Source organism: Haliotis cracherodii, unplaced genomic scaffold, assembly GCF_022045235.1.
Source record: "Haliotis cracherodii isolate W230 unplaced genomic scaffold, xgHalCrac1.p SCAF_6, whole genome shotgun sequence".
NCBI classification, from domain to species: Eukaryota; Metazoa; Mollusca; class Gastropoda; order Lepetellida; family Haliotidae; genus Haliotis; species Haliotis cracherodii.
In genome coordinates this window covers 42,687,095-42,703,611 of record NW_027266319.1, presented here as the reverse complement: position 1 = coordinate 42,703,611, position 16,517 = coordinate 42,687,095, and the positions used below count along the sequence as shown (strand labels likewise).

The window sequence follows — 16,517 nt, the reverse complement described above, 5'->3', positions numbered from 1 at the left end:
GTTCCACATCCACAATCAGCAAGGGGCTGATATTGAGGAAAACGATCCAATATAAATCCAAGTGACCTCGAATAAATGTGTATGACTGCCAACAGGATATGCCGGACAGAAACCTTTAAACTACATACACAATAGATAGTAAGCTGACCAGAGAAACTAAAACAGACAGACAAAAGAAACTTGTGCAGTGTGCATACGCATGGGTCAGAACCTGGCCTGACCCAGTAAGGTGGCTATTGTTAAATGCAGGGTGCAGAGATAGGCTTATTGTATTGAGGGCTTGTATAACTCTAAAAGTTTTTAGTGTTTGTAGGGTATTGAATGTAAAGTTTTAAAGCTAAAATGAAACATCTAAAATATCTAACTTGTATGTACAAATACTTAAAACATGACTTGGCCACATATGCCACCATACATGAGCTGAGTACATATGTATGACGTCATGATCGAAGTACTTACGGATGGCGTCATGATCTGGGTACATATGTATGACGTCATGAGCTGAGTTGGGATGCGTTGCAAGGCGCCATTTCGCTTGCAAACGATGTACAGCAATTCGCCTTACAACGGTGCGCCGCTTGCTGGCGCAACAATCGCTGCCTGGGGGCGCTTCGTTCTCAAACCAAAATGGCGGCTGAGTTTGACAGCAGAACAAGAAATTCTTGACTGGATCAACTGGGAAATGAGCAAAGGCAGCTAACATCCCATCATCCCCAGGCTGCTCAACATCTTCAAAGTAGCCATAACTTTCATCAGTTCGTCATCGAGCCTCTTCTGTTACGTTCTTCATTAGGGCGGTAACCAAGCGGTAGTTGCGCCGCCATATTGGAAGAGTGCGCAAGCGCTTCGAATTGTTGCAGACCCCGGGATAAGCTATTAATTTGCTTACTCTAAGCGATTGTAACGCGCCCCAGATGTTTGAGACCATGATCTGAGCACACTCCGGCGCACTGGTGACTTAGCATACCACCACTGCCACAGGCTAATTTGCATATCACGTGACCGGACTTTTCTCTTATTTGTAAACAAACGCGCTTTTTCAGAAATCAGTATAGAACGGACTAATGCAGGTATTTGGGGGCGCTTAACATATTGTTTTGCATAATTATATAGATATGCTTTTACAACTGCGACAGTGAATGTCATGACAATATATATTTATACATCAAAGTGACCGTTGGGCTTCGGTGACAGCACGTGTCGCCGGACAACCAATGTAAACAAAGGAAAATTAAGCAAAAACAAGTAGATTTGCACGTATTAAGATACTTTCGTAAAGAACCGTTACAATTCTTTGACATTTGTTTATGAAAATGTGTAGTCTTGTCAAACATGAAACAGGTGAAAAGCATATTCAATATCTTGAATGGACTGTGAAAGATGTGACGAATCTCACATGGCGCTGACCTGTGGCAGAGGTACTATGGTGGCTGCCGGCCGCATGGAACTCTGGGTAGAAGAGTGTGATCTGAGTACATATGTGTGACGTCATGATCTGAGTGCATATTATGACGTCATAATCTAAGTACATATCATGACGTTATGAGCTGAGTAGATGTTTGAGACCATGATCTGAGTACATATGTATGACGTCATGATCTAAGTATATATGTATGACGTCATGATCTGACTACATATGTATGACGTCATGATCAGATTACATATGTATGGCGTCATGATCTGAGTACTTATGTATGACGTCATGATCTGAGTACATATGTATGACGTCATGATCAGAGTACATATGTATGGCGTCATGATCTGAGTACTTATGTATGACGTCATGAGCTGACCACATATTATGTATGACTTCATGAGCTGAGTAGATAATATGTTTGAGACCATGATCTGAGTACATGTGTAAGACGCCATTTGCTGAGTTGATGTGTATGACGCCATTTTATGAACTTAAGAATTAATTTACCATGTAGTTGGAGTATTAAATTGATTGAATTTGGTCAAAGAAGAAATACATGTAATAAATTAACATGCAATAATCGTAACTTAAGGCTTAGGTTGTCTCAGAACTTACGATCATCTTAGCCTTTAAAGTTGTCATATGGAACGGTGCCCAGTAAAGAGATCGTGTCTACCGCCGACGAGGCGAACGAATGTTAGGTTGCTGCTTTGGAGACGTCGAACCGTTCGGAGGTGGCGACATTGTGGTTTGGGGTGGCATCTGTGGCCGTCAAGACAGATCCGGTGATTTGGGAAAGAAATATCACTACCCGGCTCCATTGACTAAGTTCTCCGTCTTCTTGTGCTACCGTTCTCTCAACAGAACACCGAACCCTGTTTCAGCAAACTAACACAAGGTTCCATGCATACAGAACGTCTTGTAAGATATCCATGCAAGCCACTAATGTGAACGCCTTGTCTTAGTCATAACGATCATCAGACTTATCAGCTACAGAACACTTGTTGAATCATCTTAACCGTCCAATTAGAACACGGACAGGTCGCCCTTATAACAAGGATCACTCAGCACAGACCCTCCACGAAGAATGGCGTTGAATGCCCTTTCTTGTGATCAGACGTCTCACATCTTCTGCGCGTCGTCGAGTCAGGGCGTGCATTGAGGCCCGTGGTGCGCATACATGATATTGACTGACAGTTGTGACATTGCGAAGGATTAAAAGGAGTTCAAGTGACTGTGGTCACAATATCTTAATGTTTTTTTTCATTCACGGCATAACATGTAATGATGTTAATTCATGTCTTTTGACAATACAAGTATTTTAATGATGTTGGTCCTGTACTGTTTTTAAGAAGATGTCGTTTGTCAATTTTTCTTTTGCACGTCACTTTAAGAGAGGGGCACAGTTAGTACCATGGGGAACTCTACAACTTGTCTAAATGTTCTATCCCCAATTTGGAAAAAGATTTTGTCAATCAATCCAGCAAGTCGCATATTAGGGTTTCTGGGTATTTCTGAGAAGAGTTACTTTAGTCTTAACAAACTGACCACATCCATTGAAGATTTGAAATAACTACTACCATTACTACTACTACTACTACTACTACTACTACTACTACTACTACTATGCCGGCGTCTGTTCTCTTTATCGAGACGTAGTTTCAGGGCGATAATTCTTAGCCATCTGAATTGTTATCATTTTTAAATCATTAGTTTGACAAGAACATTATATCGTCAATTGTATTGCTACACATCACGTAAGTGTGCAGGATTCCTATAACAGAACTTTTCTTAAGGGAAATTCTAAGGGATTTTTCAAAAAATATGTTTCAGTTTCATGCCTTCGGGAGATTTGAAAAAGAAATCGAAATCCCAAGGACGGCCAGACGATGGACACAGTAATCTTCTGTTTGGACAGCTAAGCCTTAAATACGGATCTTGATAACGGAAACAATTTGGCAATAAGTACATGTAGATTTATTTTTTGGATTTCCAAGACATAACCATTTTCGAAACATGCACCGAGGACACCAGTAGTAGAAGCAGGGGCAGCAACAACATCCTGCAGCGTCCGCAGTGTTGTGACCTCCCACTCCCTCAATAAGTGTTATGACCTCCCACTCTCTCAATTAGAGTTGTGACCTTCCACTCCCGCAATAAGTGTTATGACCTCCCACTCCCTCAATTACAGTTGCGACCTTCCCCTCCCTCAATAGGTGTTATGACCTCTCACTCTATCAATTAGAGTTGTGACCTTCCCCTCCCTGAATAAGTGTTATGATCTCCCACTCTCTCAATTAGAGTTGTGACTTTCCACTCCTGCAATAAGTGTTATGACCTCCCACTCTCTCAATAAGAGTTGTGACCTTCCCCTCCCTCAATAGGTGTTATGACCTTCCACTCCCGCAACAAGTGTTATGACCTCCCACTCTCTCAATAAGAGTTGTGCCCTTCCCCTCCCTCAATAAGTGTTATGACCTCCCACTCCCTCAATAAGTGTTATGACCTCCCACTCTCTCAATAAGAGTTGTGACCTCCCACTCCCTCAATAAGTGATATGACCTTCCCCTCCCTCAATAAGTGTTGTGACCTCCCACTCTCTCAATTAGAGCTGCGACTTTCCCCTCCCTCAATAGGTGTTATGACCTCCCACTCTCTCAATAAGAGTTGTGACCTCCCACTCCCTCAATAATAGTTGTGACCTTCCACTCCCACAATAAGTGTTATGACCTCCCACTCCCTCAATAAGTGTTATGACCTCCCACTCCCTCAATAAGTGTTATGACCTCCCTCTCCCTCAGTGAGAGTTGTGACCTTCCACTCCCGCAATAAGAGTTAATAGAAGTTGAGACCTTCCACTCCCTCAATAACAGTTGTGACCTCCCACTCCCGCAATAAGAGTTGTGACCTTCCTCTCCCTCAATAAGAGTTGTGACCTTCCACTCCCGCAATAAGAGTTGTGACCTTCCACTCCCGCAATAAGAGTTGTGACCTCCCACTCCCTCAATAAGTGTTATGACCTCCCACTCCCTCAATAAGTGTTATGACCTCCCTCTCCCTCAGTGAGAGTTGTGACCTTCCACTCCCGCAATAAGAGTTAATAGAAGTTGAGACCTTCCACTCCCTCAATAACAGTTGTGACCTCCCACTCCCGCAATAAGAGTTGTGACCTTCCTCTCCCGCAATAAGAGTTGTGACCTTCCTCTCCCTCAATAAGAGTTGTGACCTTCCACTCCCGCAATAAGAGTTGTGACCTTCCTCTCCCCCAATAAGAGTTGTGACCTTCCACTTCCTCAATAAGAGTTGTGACATTCTACTCCCTCAATAAGAGTTGTGACCTTCCACTTCCGCAATAAGAGTTGTGACCTTCCACTCCATCAATAAGAGTTAATAGAAGTTGAGACCTTCCACGCCCTCTATAAGAGCTGTGACCTTCTCCTCCTTTAATACGAGCTGTGACCTTCCACTCCCACAATAAGATTTGTGACCTCCCGCTTCCTCAATAAGAGTTGTGACCTCCCACTCCCCCAATAAGAGTTGTGACCTACCGCTCCCTCAATAAGAATTGTGATCTCCCACTCCCTCAATAAGAGTTGTGACCTTCTACTCCCTCAATAAGAGTTGTGACCTTCCACTCCCACAATAAGATTTGTGACCTCCCGCTCCCTCAATAAGAATTGTGACCTCCCACTCCCCCAATAAGAGTTGTGACCTACCGCTCCCTCAATAAGAGTTTTGACCTCCCACTCCCTCAATAAGAGTTGTGACCTTCTACTCCCTCAATAAGAGTTGTGACCTCCCGCTCCCTCAATAAGAATTGTGACCTCCCACTCCCCCAATAAGAGTTGTGACCTACCGCTCCCTCAATAAGAGTTTTGACCTCCCACTCCCTCAATAAGAGTTGTGACCTTCTACTCCCTCAATAAGAGTTTTGACCTCCCACTCCCTCAATAAGAGTTGTGACCTTCTATTCCCTCAATAAGAATTGTGACCTCCCACTCCCCCAATAAGAGTTGTGACCTACCGCTCCCTCAATAAGAGTTTTGACCTCCCACTCCCTCAATAAGAGTTGTGACCTGCCACTCCCTCAGTAAGAGTTGTGATCTCCTACTCCCTCAATAAGATTTGTGACCTCCCGCTTCCTCAATAAGATTTGTGACCTCCCACTCCCTCAGTAAGAGTTGTGATCTCCTACTCCCTCAATAAGAGTTGTGACCTTCCACTCCCTCAATAAGAGCTGTGACCTTCCACTCCCTCCTTAAGAGCTGTGACCTTCCACTCTCACAATAAGAGCTGTGACCTTCCACTCCCTCAATAACAGTTGTGACTTTCCACTCCCTCAATAAGAGCTGTGACCTTCCACTCCCTCAATAAGAGCTGTGACCTTCCACTCCCTCAATAACAGTTGTGACCTTCCACTCCCATAATAAGAGTTGTGATCTCCTACTCCCTCAATAAGAGTTGTGACCACCCGCTCCCTCAATAAGAGTTGTGACCTGCCACTCCCTCAGTAAGAGTTGTGATCTCCTACTCCCTCAATAAGATTTGTGACCTCCCGCTTCCTCAATAAGATTTGTGACCTCCCACTCCCTCAGTAAGAGTTGTGATCTCCTACTCCCTCAATAAGAGTTGTGACCTTCCACTCCCTCAATAAGAGCTGTGACCTTCCACTCCCTCCTTAAGAGCTGTGACCTTCCACTCTCACAATAAGAGCTGTGACCTTCCACTCCCTCAATAACAGTTGTGACTTTCCACTCCCTCAATAAGAGCTGTGACCTTCCACTCCCTCAATAAGAGCTGTGACCTTCCACTCCCTCAATAACAGTTGTGACCTTCCACTCCCATAATAAGAGTTGTGACCTTCCACTCCCTCAATAAGAGCTGTGACCTTCTACTCCCTCAATAACAGTTGTGACCTTACACTCCCTCAATAAGAGCTGTGACCTTCCACTCCCACAATAAGAGTTGTGACCCTCCACTCCCTCAATAAATGTTGAGATATTCTATTCCGTCAATAAGAGTTGTGACCTTCCACTCCGGCAAAAAGAGCTGTGACCTTCCACTCCCTCAATAAGAGTTGTGCCCTTCGACTCCCTCAATAAGAGTTGTGACCTTCCACTTCTCAATAAATGTTGAGATATTCTATTCCCTCAATAAGAGTTGTGACCTTCCACTCCCCCAATAAATGTTGAGATATTCTATTCCCTCAATAAGAGTTGTGACCTTCTATTCCCCCAATAAGAGTTGTGACCTTCCACTCCCCCAATAAGAGTTGTGACCTTCCACTTCCTCAATAAGAGTTGTGACCTTCCTCTCCCTCAATAAGGGTTGTGACCTTCCACTCTCTCAATAAGAGTTGTGACCCTCCACTTCTTCAATAAGAGTTGTGACCTTCCACTCCCTCAATAAGAGCTGTGACCTTCCACTCCCTCAATAAGAGTTGTGACCTTCCACTCTCTCAATAAGAGTTGTGACCTTCCACTCCCTCAATAACAGTTGTGACCTTCCACTCTCTCAATAAGAGTTGTGACCTTCCACTCGATCAATAACAGTTGTGTCCTTCCACTCTCTCAATAAGAGTTGTGACCTTCCACTCCCACAATAAGAGTTGTGACCTTCCACTCCCCCAATAAGAGTTGTGACCTTCCACTTCCTCAATAAATGTTGTGACATTCTACTCCCTCAATAAGAGTTGTGACCTTCCACCCCCTCAATAAGAGTTGTGACCTCCCACTCTCTCAATAAGAGTTGTGACCTTCCACTTCCTCAATAAATGTTGTGACATTCTACTCCCGCAATAAGAGTTGTGACCTTCCACTCTCTCAATAAGAGTTGTGACCTTCCACTCCCTCAATAACAGTTGTGACCTTCCACTCCCGCAATAAGAGTTGTGACCTTCCACTTCCTCAATAAATGTTGTGACCTTCCACTCCCTCAATAAATGTTTTGACCTTCTACTCCATCAATAAGAGTTGTGACCTTCCACTTCCTCAATAAATGTTGTGACCTTCTACTTCCTGAATAAGAGTTGTGACCTTCCAGTCCCCCAATAAGAGTTGTGATCTTCCACTCCCTCAATAAGAGCTGTGACCTTCCACTTCCTCAATAAATGTTGTGACCTTCTACTCCCTCAGTAAGAGTTGTGACCTTCCACTCCCTCAATAAATGTTTTGACCTTCTACTCCATCAATAAGAGTTGTGACCTTCCACTTCCTCAATAAATGTTGTGACCTTCTACTTCCTGAATAAGAGTTGTGACCTTCCACTCCCCCAATAAGAGTTGTGACCTTCCACTTCCTCAATAAATGTTGTGACCTTCTACTCCCTCAATAAGAGTTGTGACCTTCCACTTCCTCAATAAATGTTGTGACCTTGTACTCCCTCAATAAGAGTTGTGACCTTCCACTCCCTCAATAAATGTTGTGACATTCTACTCCCTCAGTAAGAGTTGTGACCTTCCACTCCCTCAATAAATGTTTTGACCTTCTACTCCATCAATAAGAGTTGTGACCTTCCACTTCCTCAATAAATGTTGTGACCTTCTACTTCCTGAATAAGAGTTGTGACCTTCCAGTCCCCCAATAAGAGTTGTGATCTTCCACTCCCTCAATAAGAGCTGTGACCTTCCACTTCCTCAATAAATGTTGTGACCTTCTACTCCCTCAGTAAGAGTTGTGACCTTCCACTCCCTCAATAAATGTTTTGACCTTCTACTCCATCAATAAGAGTTGTGACCTTCCACTTCCTCAATAAATGTTGTGACCTTCTACTTCCTGAATAAGAGTTGTGACCTTCCACTCCCCCAATAAGAGTTGTGACCTTCCACTTCCTCAATAAATGTTGTGACCTTCTACTCCCTCAATAAGAGTTGTGACCTTCCACTTCCTCAATAAATGTTGTGACCTTGTACTCCCTCAATAAGAGTTGTGACCTTCCACTCCCTCAATAAATGTTGTGACCTTCCACTCCCCCAATAAGAGTTGTGACCTCCCACTCCCCCAATAAGAGTTGTGTCCTTCCACTCCCTCAATAAGAGTTGTGACCTCCCACTCCCCCAATAAGTGTTGTGACCTTCCACTCCCACAATAAGAGTTGTGACCTTTCACACCCTCAATAAGAGTTGTGACCTCCCACTCCCGCAATAAGAGTTGTGACCTTCCACCCCTGCAATAATAGTTGTGACCTTCCACTTCCTCAATAAGAGTTGTGACCTTCCACTCCCGCAATAACAGCTGTGATCTTCCACTCCCTAAATAAGTGTTATGGCCTCCCACTCTCTCAATAAGAGTTGTGTCCTTCCACTCTCTCAATAAGAGTTGTGGATGGGTCTCGCAGCAGAGACTGCTGGATTAGGAAAACAAACAAGAATTTACTGGTCAAGGAGATTCTTCGTGTGGTACCGTTGGTGGCATATAGACAGTTCCAATTCTGATTTGTTGACTAAGTTATGCTGTGGGATCCAGGTGAACAGCAAGAAAGATGTTCAACATACCATCCTAGAACAAAAATGCTGTCCTGTCGGACTCTTTGATAGCGCCACCAACCATGTTAAACTTAGAGAGACTGGGGCCCCCTACCTGTTGTATTAAATGCCCAGTGTTGCCCTGAACTGTTTCCTTTTTCAAGCCTTCTCAGCCTTCGATCACAAAAGTATTGACGACAAAAGTGTTCTATATTATGCTGAGGTAATCTATACTGCAGATTACAGCCTTCAGCAAGTTCTCTAGTACGATGTGTGAAGGCTACACCATGTTGCAGGCATTTTGCTGCATGTGGCCCTAATCACTCACTAACTCACTCACTCAAAATTTAACAAAACATGAGAGGGCGTATAAGGAGCATACCGGCAAGTGTTCTGTAAGTGTAAGATTACAATTATGTTAAAGAAATATTTTCAGAGACTAAGCGTAAGTCTACCACCACTTGATTCATGTGTTACGTTCAAAGAACCCTCCTGTACTATTATTGGCATGGGGTATGATAGGAAAAATGTCATATAATATTATCCTGTTAATCACAACCACAAAGTCTAATTGTTAAATTAATCCATCAATAAATTCCGCGTATGCGCATCTCGCCGACTGAGACAAAATCGAGTCGGAATAGCTTCATGTATCGGTTTTACGTACCGTGTTCTTGTATTTTTCATTTGTTCACAAAACCTTCCGTGTCCGTTTCGCTTTTTTTCCAAGATAGTATCTAGCTCCATAATTCTATTTGCATGTGAATACAATAGATTTTTACCTTGTTTGTAAGCAATTGTCACGGTAAAGCTAGCCTCGCCGAGGAGACGAGCAGACGACGCACTAAGGGGCGTAACTCCAATTTCTTTCCATACGGACTGATATCGATCGCCCATTCATGGATACACCATATCAGTGAGTGAGTGAGTTGGGTTTAACGCCGCTTTTAACAATATTCCAGTTATATCACGGCGTGTGAGCTTTATGTGGGAGTAAAGCCCGAAGTGATGCAAGTCTCAGACGTTTACCAGTTCGGTGAAACCCACGAGCGCGGGTATGGTGCTGACAAACCTAGAAACATAATCGGGGTGAACCGGGCTTCGAACCCACAATCATAGGTTGCTGGTGGGGCCCAAGGGACGCAGCTCTGCACAGCGAATGGCGGCGCCTTAGACGACATTTAGAAGTTGGAGTACTAAGTACGGACAGGAATTTATGGATGAACAACTTCTATATTACACATTAAGAGCGACGTTTCGGTGTAGGTTCTAACACCGTTATCAAGGGGCATCTACCTTTAAACTATTGGTTTGAAATGTAATGTTATTATCGCAAATAGCATTCCGAAACAGCTGTATGGTGTTTTACAAATGACAAACAAAACCTCGAAACAATGTTTTAAGACCCGAGAAGATCAGGGTTAGAATAGGTCTTTAGCTAACCATGCATGTTTGTCGTAAAAAGCGACTATGCTTGTCGTAAGAGGCGACTGACGGGATTGGGGTTGTTACAGACTCGCTGACTTGGTTGATGCATGTCATCGTACCCTAATTGCATTGATCGATTCTCGTGACGTCAATCACTGAATCGTCTGGTCCTGACTTGATATTTACAGACAACCGTCATATAGCTGGAATAGTGTGAGTGCGGCGTTAAACAACAAAACAAACATTGAATATGTCTTTCAATACCAAATCTCTCAATCAATCAAGTTTATTTCGTAATTCAGGCCACATGGCCCATATAGTACTGTTGTAAGATAAATTATATTTAAAGTCACATTTCCAGAGTGTTACATTAGTATCACAGGAGCAAAATAAATTTCGAAACGTAATATTATTTTTATAATATTTCTGTAATGAGGTAAAAAAAAACCCACCTATTTCTCAAGTAAATATTTCTTACATAAAAAAGACATTGTATTCATCCTCTACTAAATATTTTATGTCTGGACAACAGTTATTCACTGAGATACTCGAGGAAGATTAACAACTTAAATCCAATCATTATTGTAACGAAACTACTTGTAAAATCAACATGTGATTGTGTCTGTATATATATACGCGAGACTCAGTGTGGGGTGAATGCCCAAAGGAATATGTTTCAACTTCGTTGGCCTTTCAACAGAGATCTCGACACGCAAACGACAAACATATCGCAAAAGGGTGTAACACCTTTATGCATGGCGTGTTTGTCGTTCATACAAGGTTTTGGGGTGTCAAGTGGTATCTAACAGAGACTGTATGGGCAGACAATGGTATGTGATCGCTCGTTCGAGTTTTGTGGCAATACAAAAAAAAGAACCACAACATCAATGCCCTCATAACAAATGTCTCAACTTTCTGTATCGGGGATGTTTAACATTAGGCCTATATGTAGTTTCAAATTGTTTTATTTTTTCAAAGTTTTTAAATTATATGTACCATTTTCACTTCACGGAGTGAGAAGTACTTTACGTGTCAAAGCTCGCTATAAATGTATCAAAATAGCTCGCATAACATTGAATTGTGTTTTCATCCGTTTGACACCTTCTTAGTAAAATAATGTTCCAATCAATATTATTCCAGTCTCATCAATGTGTGTATGTAGCATCTGGATATTTTTCAAGTAATATTTGTGTGCAGAAAATCGTGATACATTTTCATAAGTACAGAATGAATTTAACGAAATGTGGTTGTGGTAATCAATAATCCTCACAGATCTACAACTGGCTGAAGCAAGTCACCATTCACAGGTACATAGACAGTGTATAAGTCCACCGTTTCAACAACCCAGATCTACACATTTGTCACCCACTAAAAGACAAGTATTCAGTGCACTCGAAACTGATATGTTCATGTTCACATGTTCAGGTTTCTTGTACGGCTAATGTGCCTATTAATCAGGGACTCTTCTTCATAAGCGGACGAAAAATTCATCAGCCTCCGCACACATCAACAGTGCGGAAGGATACATCAATATTGGCTCGATCAAGGAGGATATTGGTGGGTATATAGGAGAGATTCAGCTGGTTCTTCCATTTCATGGTACATTTCTTGATTTTGAAGCAAAAACATAATGATATATTAAGGAAAGTGGCTTATCACAGTGTTTTAGTGTGTACATCCAGAAAATTTACTTCGATAGGGCTGCGCAGACGCAGAGGGCAGTTTCTGAAAACAAGATGTCTGCCAGAAGATTGCAGAGATCTATCGTCAACTGCTAGCTGTGTTTTGCGTTTGGAACTTTGCCTACCTCGATGAGTGGCGATGAAATGAAATTTCTAACGGAAGTTCTGTAAATAAATTCCATTGGACCCATTAAAATGTATTGAATAAATAATATCCGAACGAGTATACCGTCCTCCGACAAGTGCACGATATGTGTAACTCATGACTGGAAAGAATGTCTAATACCCTCCGCGCAGGCTCAAGCGCAGTCGCAAAGCTCTGCAATATTTCGACTCCCGCTTGCGCACAGAGATGTGCGCTGCTGGACGGCCGAATGCAGACGACACGTTTGATGCCTATAAACGTACCCCCATATTCAAAAAATAATCTCCCATTTCGAATCCCCCAAACCCCCAAACCCGTGTTCCTTCAGGCTTCATGTCGGCCATTATCATAATGTAGATCAAAGGCCCTGGTAACCATAATGGTCAAAAATACTTCACTTGTCTCTAATCGGCATCTACTGACGTTGTAATAGAAGTTAAATGTTAATTTTAACCACACGAAAATGTCCATAACTCCTCAGCAATAGTAAGTTTGCCGGTCCGTAACACTCTTATGAAAAACCCAACTTGTTGAAAAACTCAAATGTTTGCACAAATTGCAGTGAAGAAAGTCGTATTAACCTGCATCATTCCACGACCATTCCTGTTGTTAGTAGAATTTGTTATTTCATGTGTGACTGCTTACAACTGACAATCGTTTTGGTTTATCAATATATTTTATGCATGGAAGGAGGGGGGAAGAGGCAGAGATACTTTCAGTTCAGTTAATTAATATTGTAAGTTATCTATCTTACTTGACGCCAGCCCCAGATAGAGATGCTAAAGTTGCAGACTATACGTATAGTCATTTCACAGAAATCAGGCGTATAATACATCCGTAAATTGACACTAACTGAATATCAGATAGTGAGGGATACCCTATATGTCTTAGTATTGTCTGTAACAAATTTAAATGTAGGCCTACAAGTAAGAATGTGTAAAAAGAAATATAACAAATTACAGTGCTTACTGTCATGACAATTATGACATGACAACAGTCTGCACAAGGAGTTATCTACATCTGCTCAGAGGCCGATATTCGATTCAAAATCCACAGCACATCAGTAAAAACATATATGAATTGTATATTTACCAATTCATGTTAAATGAACTATGATAACAAATATTGCTAATGTTATGTTTTGTTTAAGGTGACTTTCGCTGATAAATGTTGATAAAGCAGGAGATGTTATTATGCTAAGCTGTACTTGATACTATGTTAAATAATCTTCAGAAATTAAGATAACTTCCAATTTGGATTGAAGGATTTGGACTTTTCCCCAGTTTTCCCTTATCCAAGATAAGTCCCTGGGTGTCGTTGTACAAAACATTAGCACCCTGGTCTACAACTTTTAGTCCTAGCTCAAAACGTGTGTCGAGTAAAATTTCTTTCAGATGGCCACGTTAACTCCAATGATTTACCAGGGACTAGAATAATGCAATTCTCACTACTCAAGGTTTTTTCAATAACAATTGTTCAAAATACCCCCATGGAAGCTATGATAAATGGCTGGACCTTTGTTTGATAGTTTTTACATGCTTCCCATTGTGTTACAGTAACCGTATCTGACAGTATGAATCACGCTGGCATGTCATCTACAGTGCATGGCACTATAGCAGGAAATGTGACCATGACTTCTCAGATCAATGCTATGATGGAAGATGACTTGAGTGAGCCTAGCTCCCCTGAGAGTGGTTTTGATACATCCGACTTCCTCCAAGGGACAGTGACTGATGATGTGACTGCCCAGCTTGCAGCTGCTGGTAAGTAAGAGTGTGCGGTATTACCGGTACACGGTATATTGTGGTGCAAATCTTCAGCAATATGTATTGCGATACTTTTGTCAATGTAGCAATATATTGGGGAAAATATAAATATTAAAGTATATGGAGATGGAAAATAGTATCTTTCTGATACAACTTGCCTCTGACGATCTTTCTATCAATTAGCGTGTACACATCGCGACTGTCAAGCTCCTCTTGTTTTGTTTTTATCTTTTAATCTCTGTATCATACATTTATTCACTGAAAAAGGAAAAATAGTGAGGGACACTGACCCTCATGAAAATGTAAACTGGCAATATATTGCAATACAGGTTAAAGTGAGGCAGTATATTTCAATACAAAATCCAGGTCAATACACAGCCCTACTGGTAAGTGTACATCATCATCATCATCATCATCATGACAATTCATATACAAATGGGAAGTAGGTGTAACAATCTGTGAACTTACTGTAACATAACTCTTGCAGTGAATAGTAGGTACCCATATGGCTGTAGTAAATACCAACTGGGGATGGTCCTATACATGCTAGTATGCATTATAATCATAATAATTAGGATTAATGACTTGAATCTCTGTAGATAGTGTAACTATAGACATGATAGATAATTATTGACAGATTAAACATAAACATGATTAGCAGAATGTATGGTTACTACATCAGCTGTGTACATCACTCACAGTTGTATTTGGTTGAGCAAATGAAAGAAGTGCTTGACAGATATAATTAGGTCACTACTCCGTGGATCAGTACAGCTCTAGTCACCTGCTACTGTTACTGTTGCAGGGCCTGTTGGGATTGCTGCTGCTGCTGCAATAGCCACTGGCAAGAAGAAGGGGCATCCCCATCAGTTTGAAACAAACCCCTCCAGACGCAAGCGTCAACAGACAAGGCTGCTCAGGTGAGCTGGGAGAGACAATTACATTAGCCTTCTAGCCTGACAGCTTGTGGAACGTTAGTATTTGTAGGGAGTGTCCATTAGGGCTGCAACGATACAGGAAGGTCACGATACGATACGCATCTCGATATTCTGGTCACGATACGATACATATCTCGATACGCAATGATAAAAAAACAAGACTTAAAGCATGTCAAGATTGAACCTTTCATGATTTTGGAACAGTCAAACAATTAAACAATTCAAAGTTCAAACACCAGAAAATAATTAATGTGCTCCACCAGTGATACAACGTCAAAGAATTTTGATGCAATGGTCGAAGAAATTGTATCTGAATTTTTTGTTTTATCAGGAATAATATATTCCAATATCGTGTTACCTTAGTTGCAGCTTTTACTATATATATATTTAAAATTATAAGAACCACAAGTGTAGCATTTTGGTACTGGTGATTGCTGTTGCAGGATATTTTTACGTATGGAACAATTTGACCAGTCATCCTAGGGACTTCCCGTGCTACATGTATTTCGATAGCGAAAACGTTATGTTGACATATATTAGCCAAATTCCACAAATATGACTTTTGACGAGTCAAAGTAGGGCCTTTTTTCATATATGTATCCATTCTCTAGCAACTAAAGTTCGTTTCAATGCGTCAAAAGCGGTAATCTGACCGTGGTTGCTGTATCTCTTCACACACCATTTCACCTAACTTAATGAAAACAATATTAAATGAAATTTTGAGTAAAATTAATCAAATATATTACAAACACAAGTCCAGATATATAATGAACACGTTTTAATAACAAGATAGTATAATAATGGTATTGAATTGCGTACTTCAGTTCGGACTTGCTGACTGGTATTTTCGGTGTTATGTGCTTGCCGTGATCAGCTGATAATGTTTAATGAGATGGGGAAAAACATCTGTCGGTGTAAAACCTGAGCTTATTAAAAATGTAAGTACGTTTTTGGGAGCCATGCGTTAGTGCGCGCTATAACCAAGTTAGCGGTTTATTGAAAGGCACAATAGCGAGGAAACGCTGTTCTTGAGATTTGCGTTCCGTATTGTGGCGTATCGTTAAATGGGCCCATGTTTATCGTATATCGTATCGTGGGTCAAGTATCGCGATGCATCGGAATATCGGTGTATCGTTTCACCCTTAGTGTCCATATGTGTTATCACTTCAGGCTGGGACATATTTTAGGTTATGTTTGAGCGTTGGTAAGCATGAATTAAGAATGCTGGTCATGTCGATACGATCTTCAAGGCACAGATGAATTGAAAGGCGAAGGTCACATGGTATTTGGTCAGAAGTTTTCATACCTCAAGTCTGCAATTTTCTGAAATTAGTGACAATCATTAAACAGTCAGTAGAGAATTTACTAGAGAATCTTGCTTTAAAATTAACTGTTTTCTTGCATATTTATCATATAGCTATAAACATTATAGTGAAATGCTCGGGAGTTTGTAGTGTGTACATCATAGAAAGAACATTTCATTTGAAGATATTTTAGTGAAACCTGGCCACACTTCTGACGTTAAAGATTTTCATAATTTTCAGTGTTCTGTGTTAAACACATTTTTACTTGATCACTGCCCGGGGTTCAAAATTAACACAAACCTAGGTTGAGACAAGTAAAGAATTCATGAAGAACTAGTGACATTTCTGTGCGGACAATCACTTTTAGCATTACAT

At 41.3% G+C, this 16,517-nt stretch overlaps 1 protein-coding gene across 2 annotated transcripts in view; it reads left to right on the top strand.

Annotated features, from left to right (window-relative positions):
- Positions 1 to 11,802: 11,802 nt before the first annotated feature.
- The window catches only part of LOC139445750 (DNA-binding protein P3A2-like), a 40,841-nt gene continuing 36,126 nt past the window's right edge, over positions 11,803 to 16,517 (top strand). Inside the window, exons 1-3 of one of the 2 annotated variants that reach the window (XM_071226954.1) lie at positions 11,803 to 11,864; positions 13,691 to 13,897; positions 14,706 to 14,820. In XM_071226954.1, the coding sequence (XP_071083055.1) occupies positions 13,708 to 13,897; positions 14,706 to 14,820 (305 nt within the window). In that variant the 5' untranslated portion in view covers positions 11,803 to 11,864; positions 13,691 to 13,707. Of the gene's footprint in view, positions 11,865 to 12,051; positions 12,157 to 13,690; positions 13,898 to 14,705; positions 14,821 to 16,517 lie in introns of those variants that run through there. The other variant, XM_071226955.1, reaches the window with a different exon arrangement.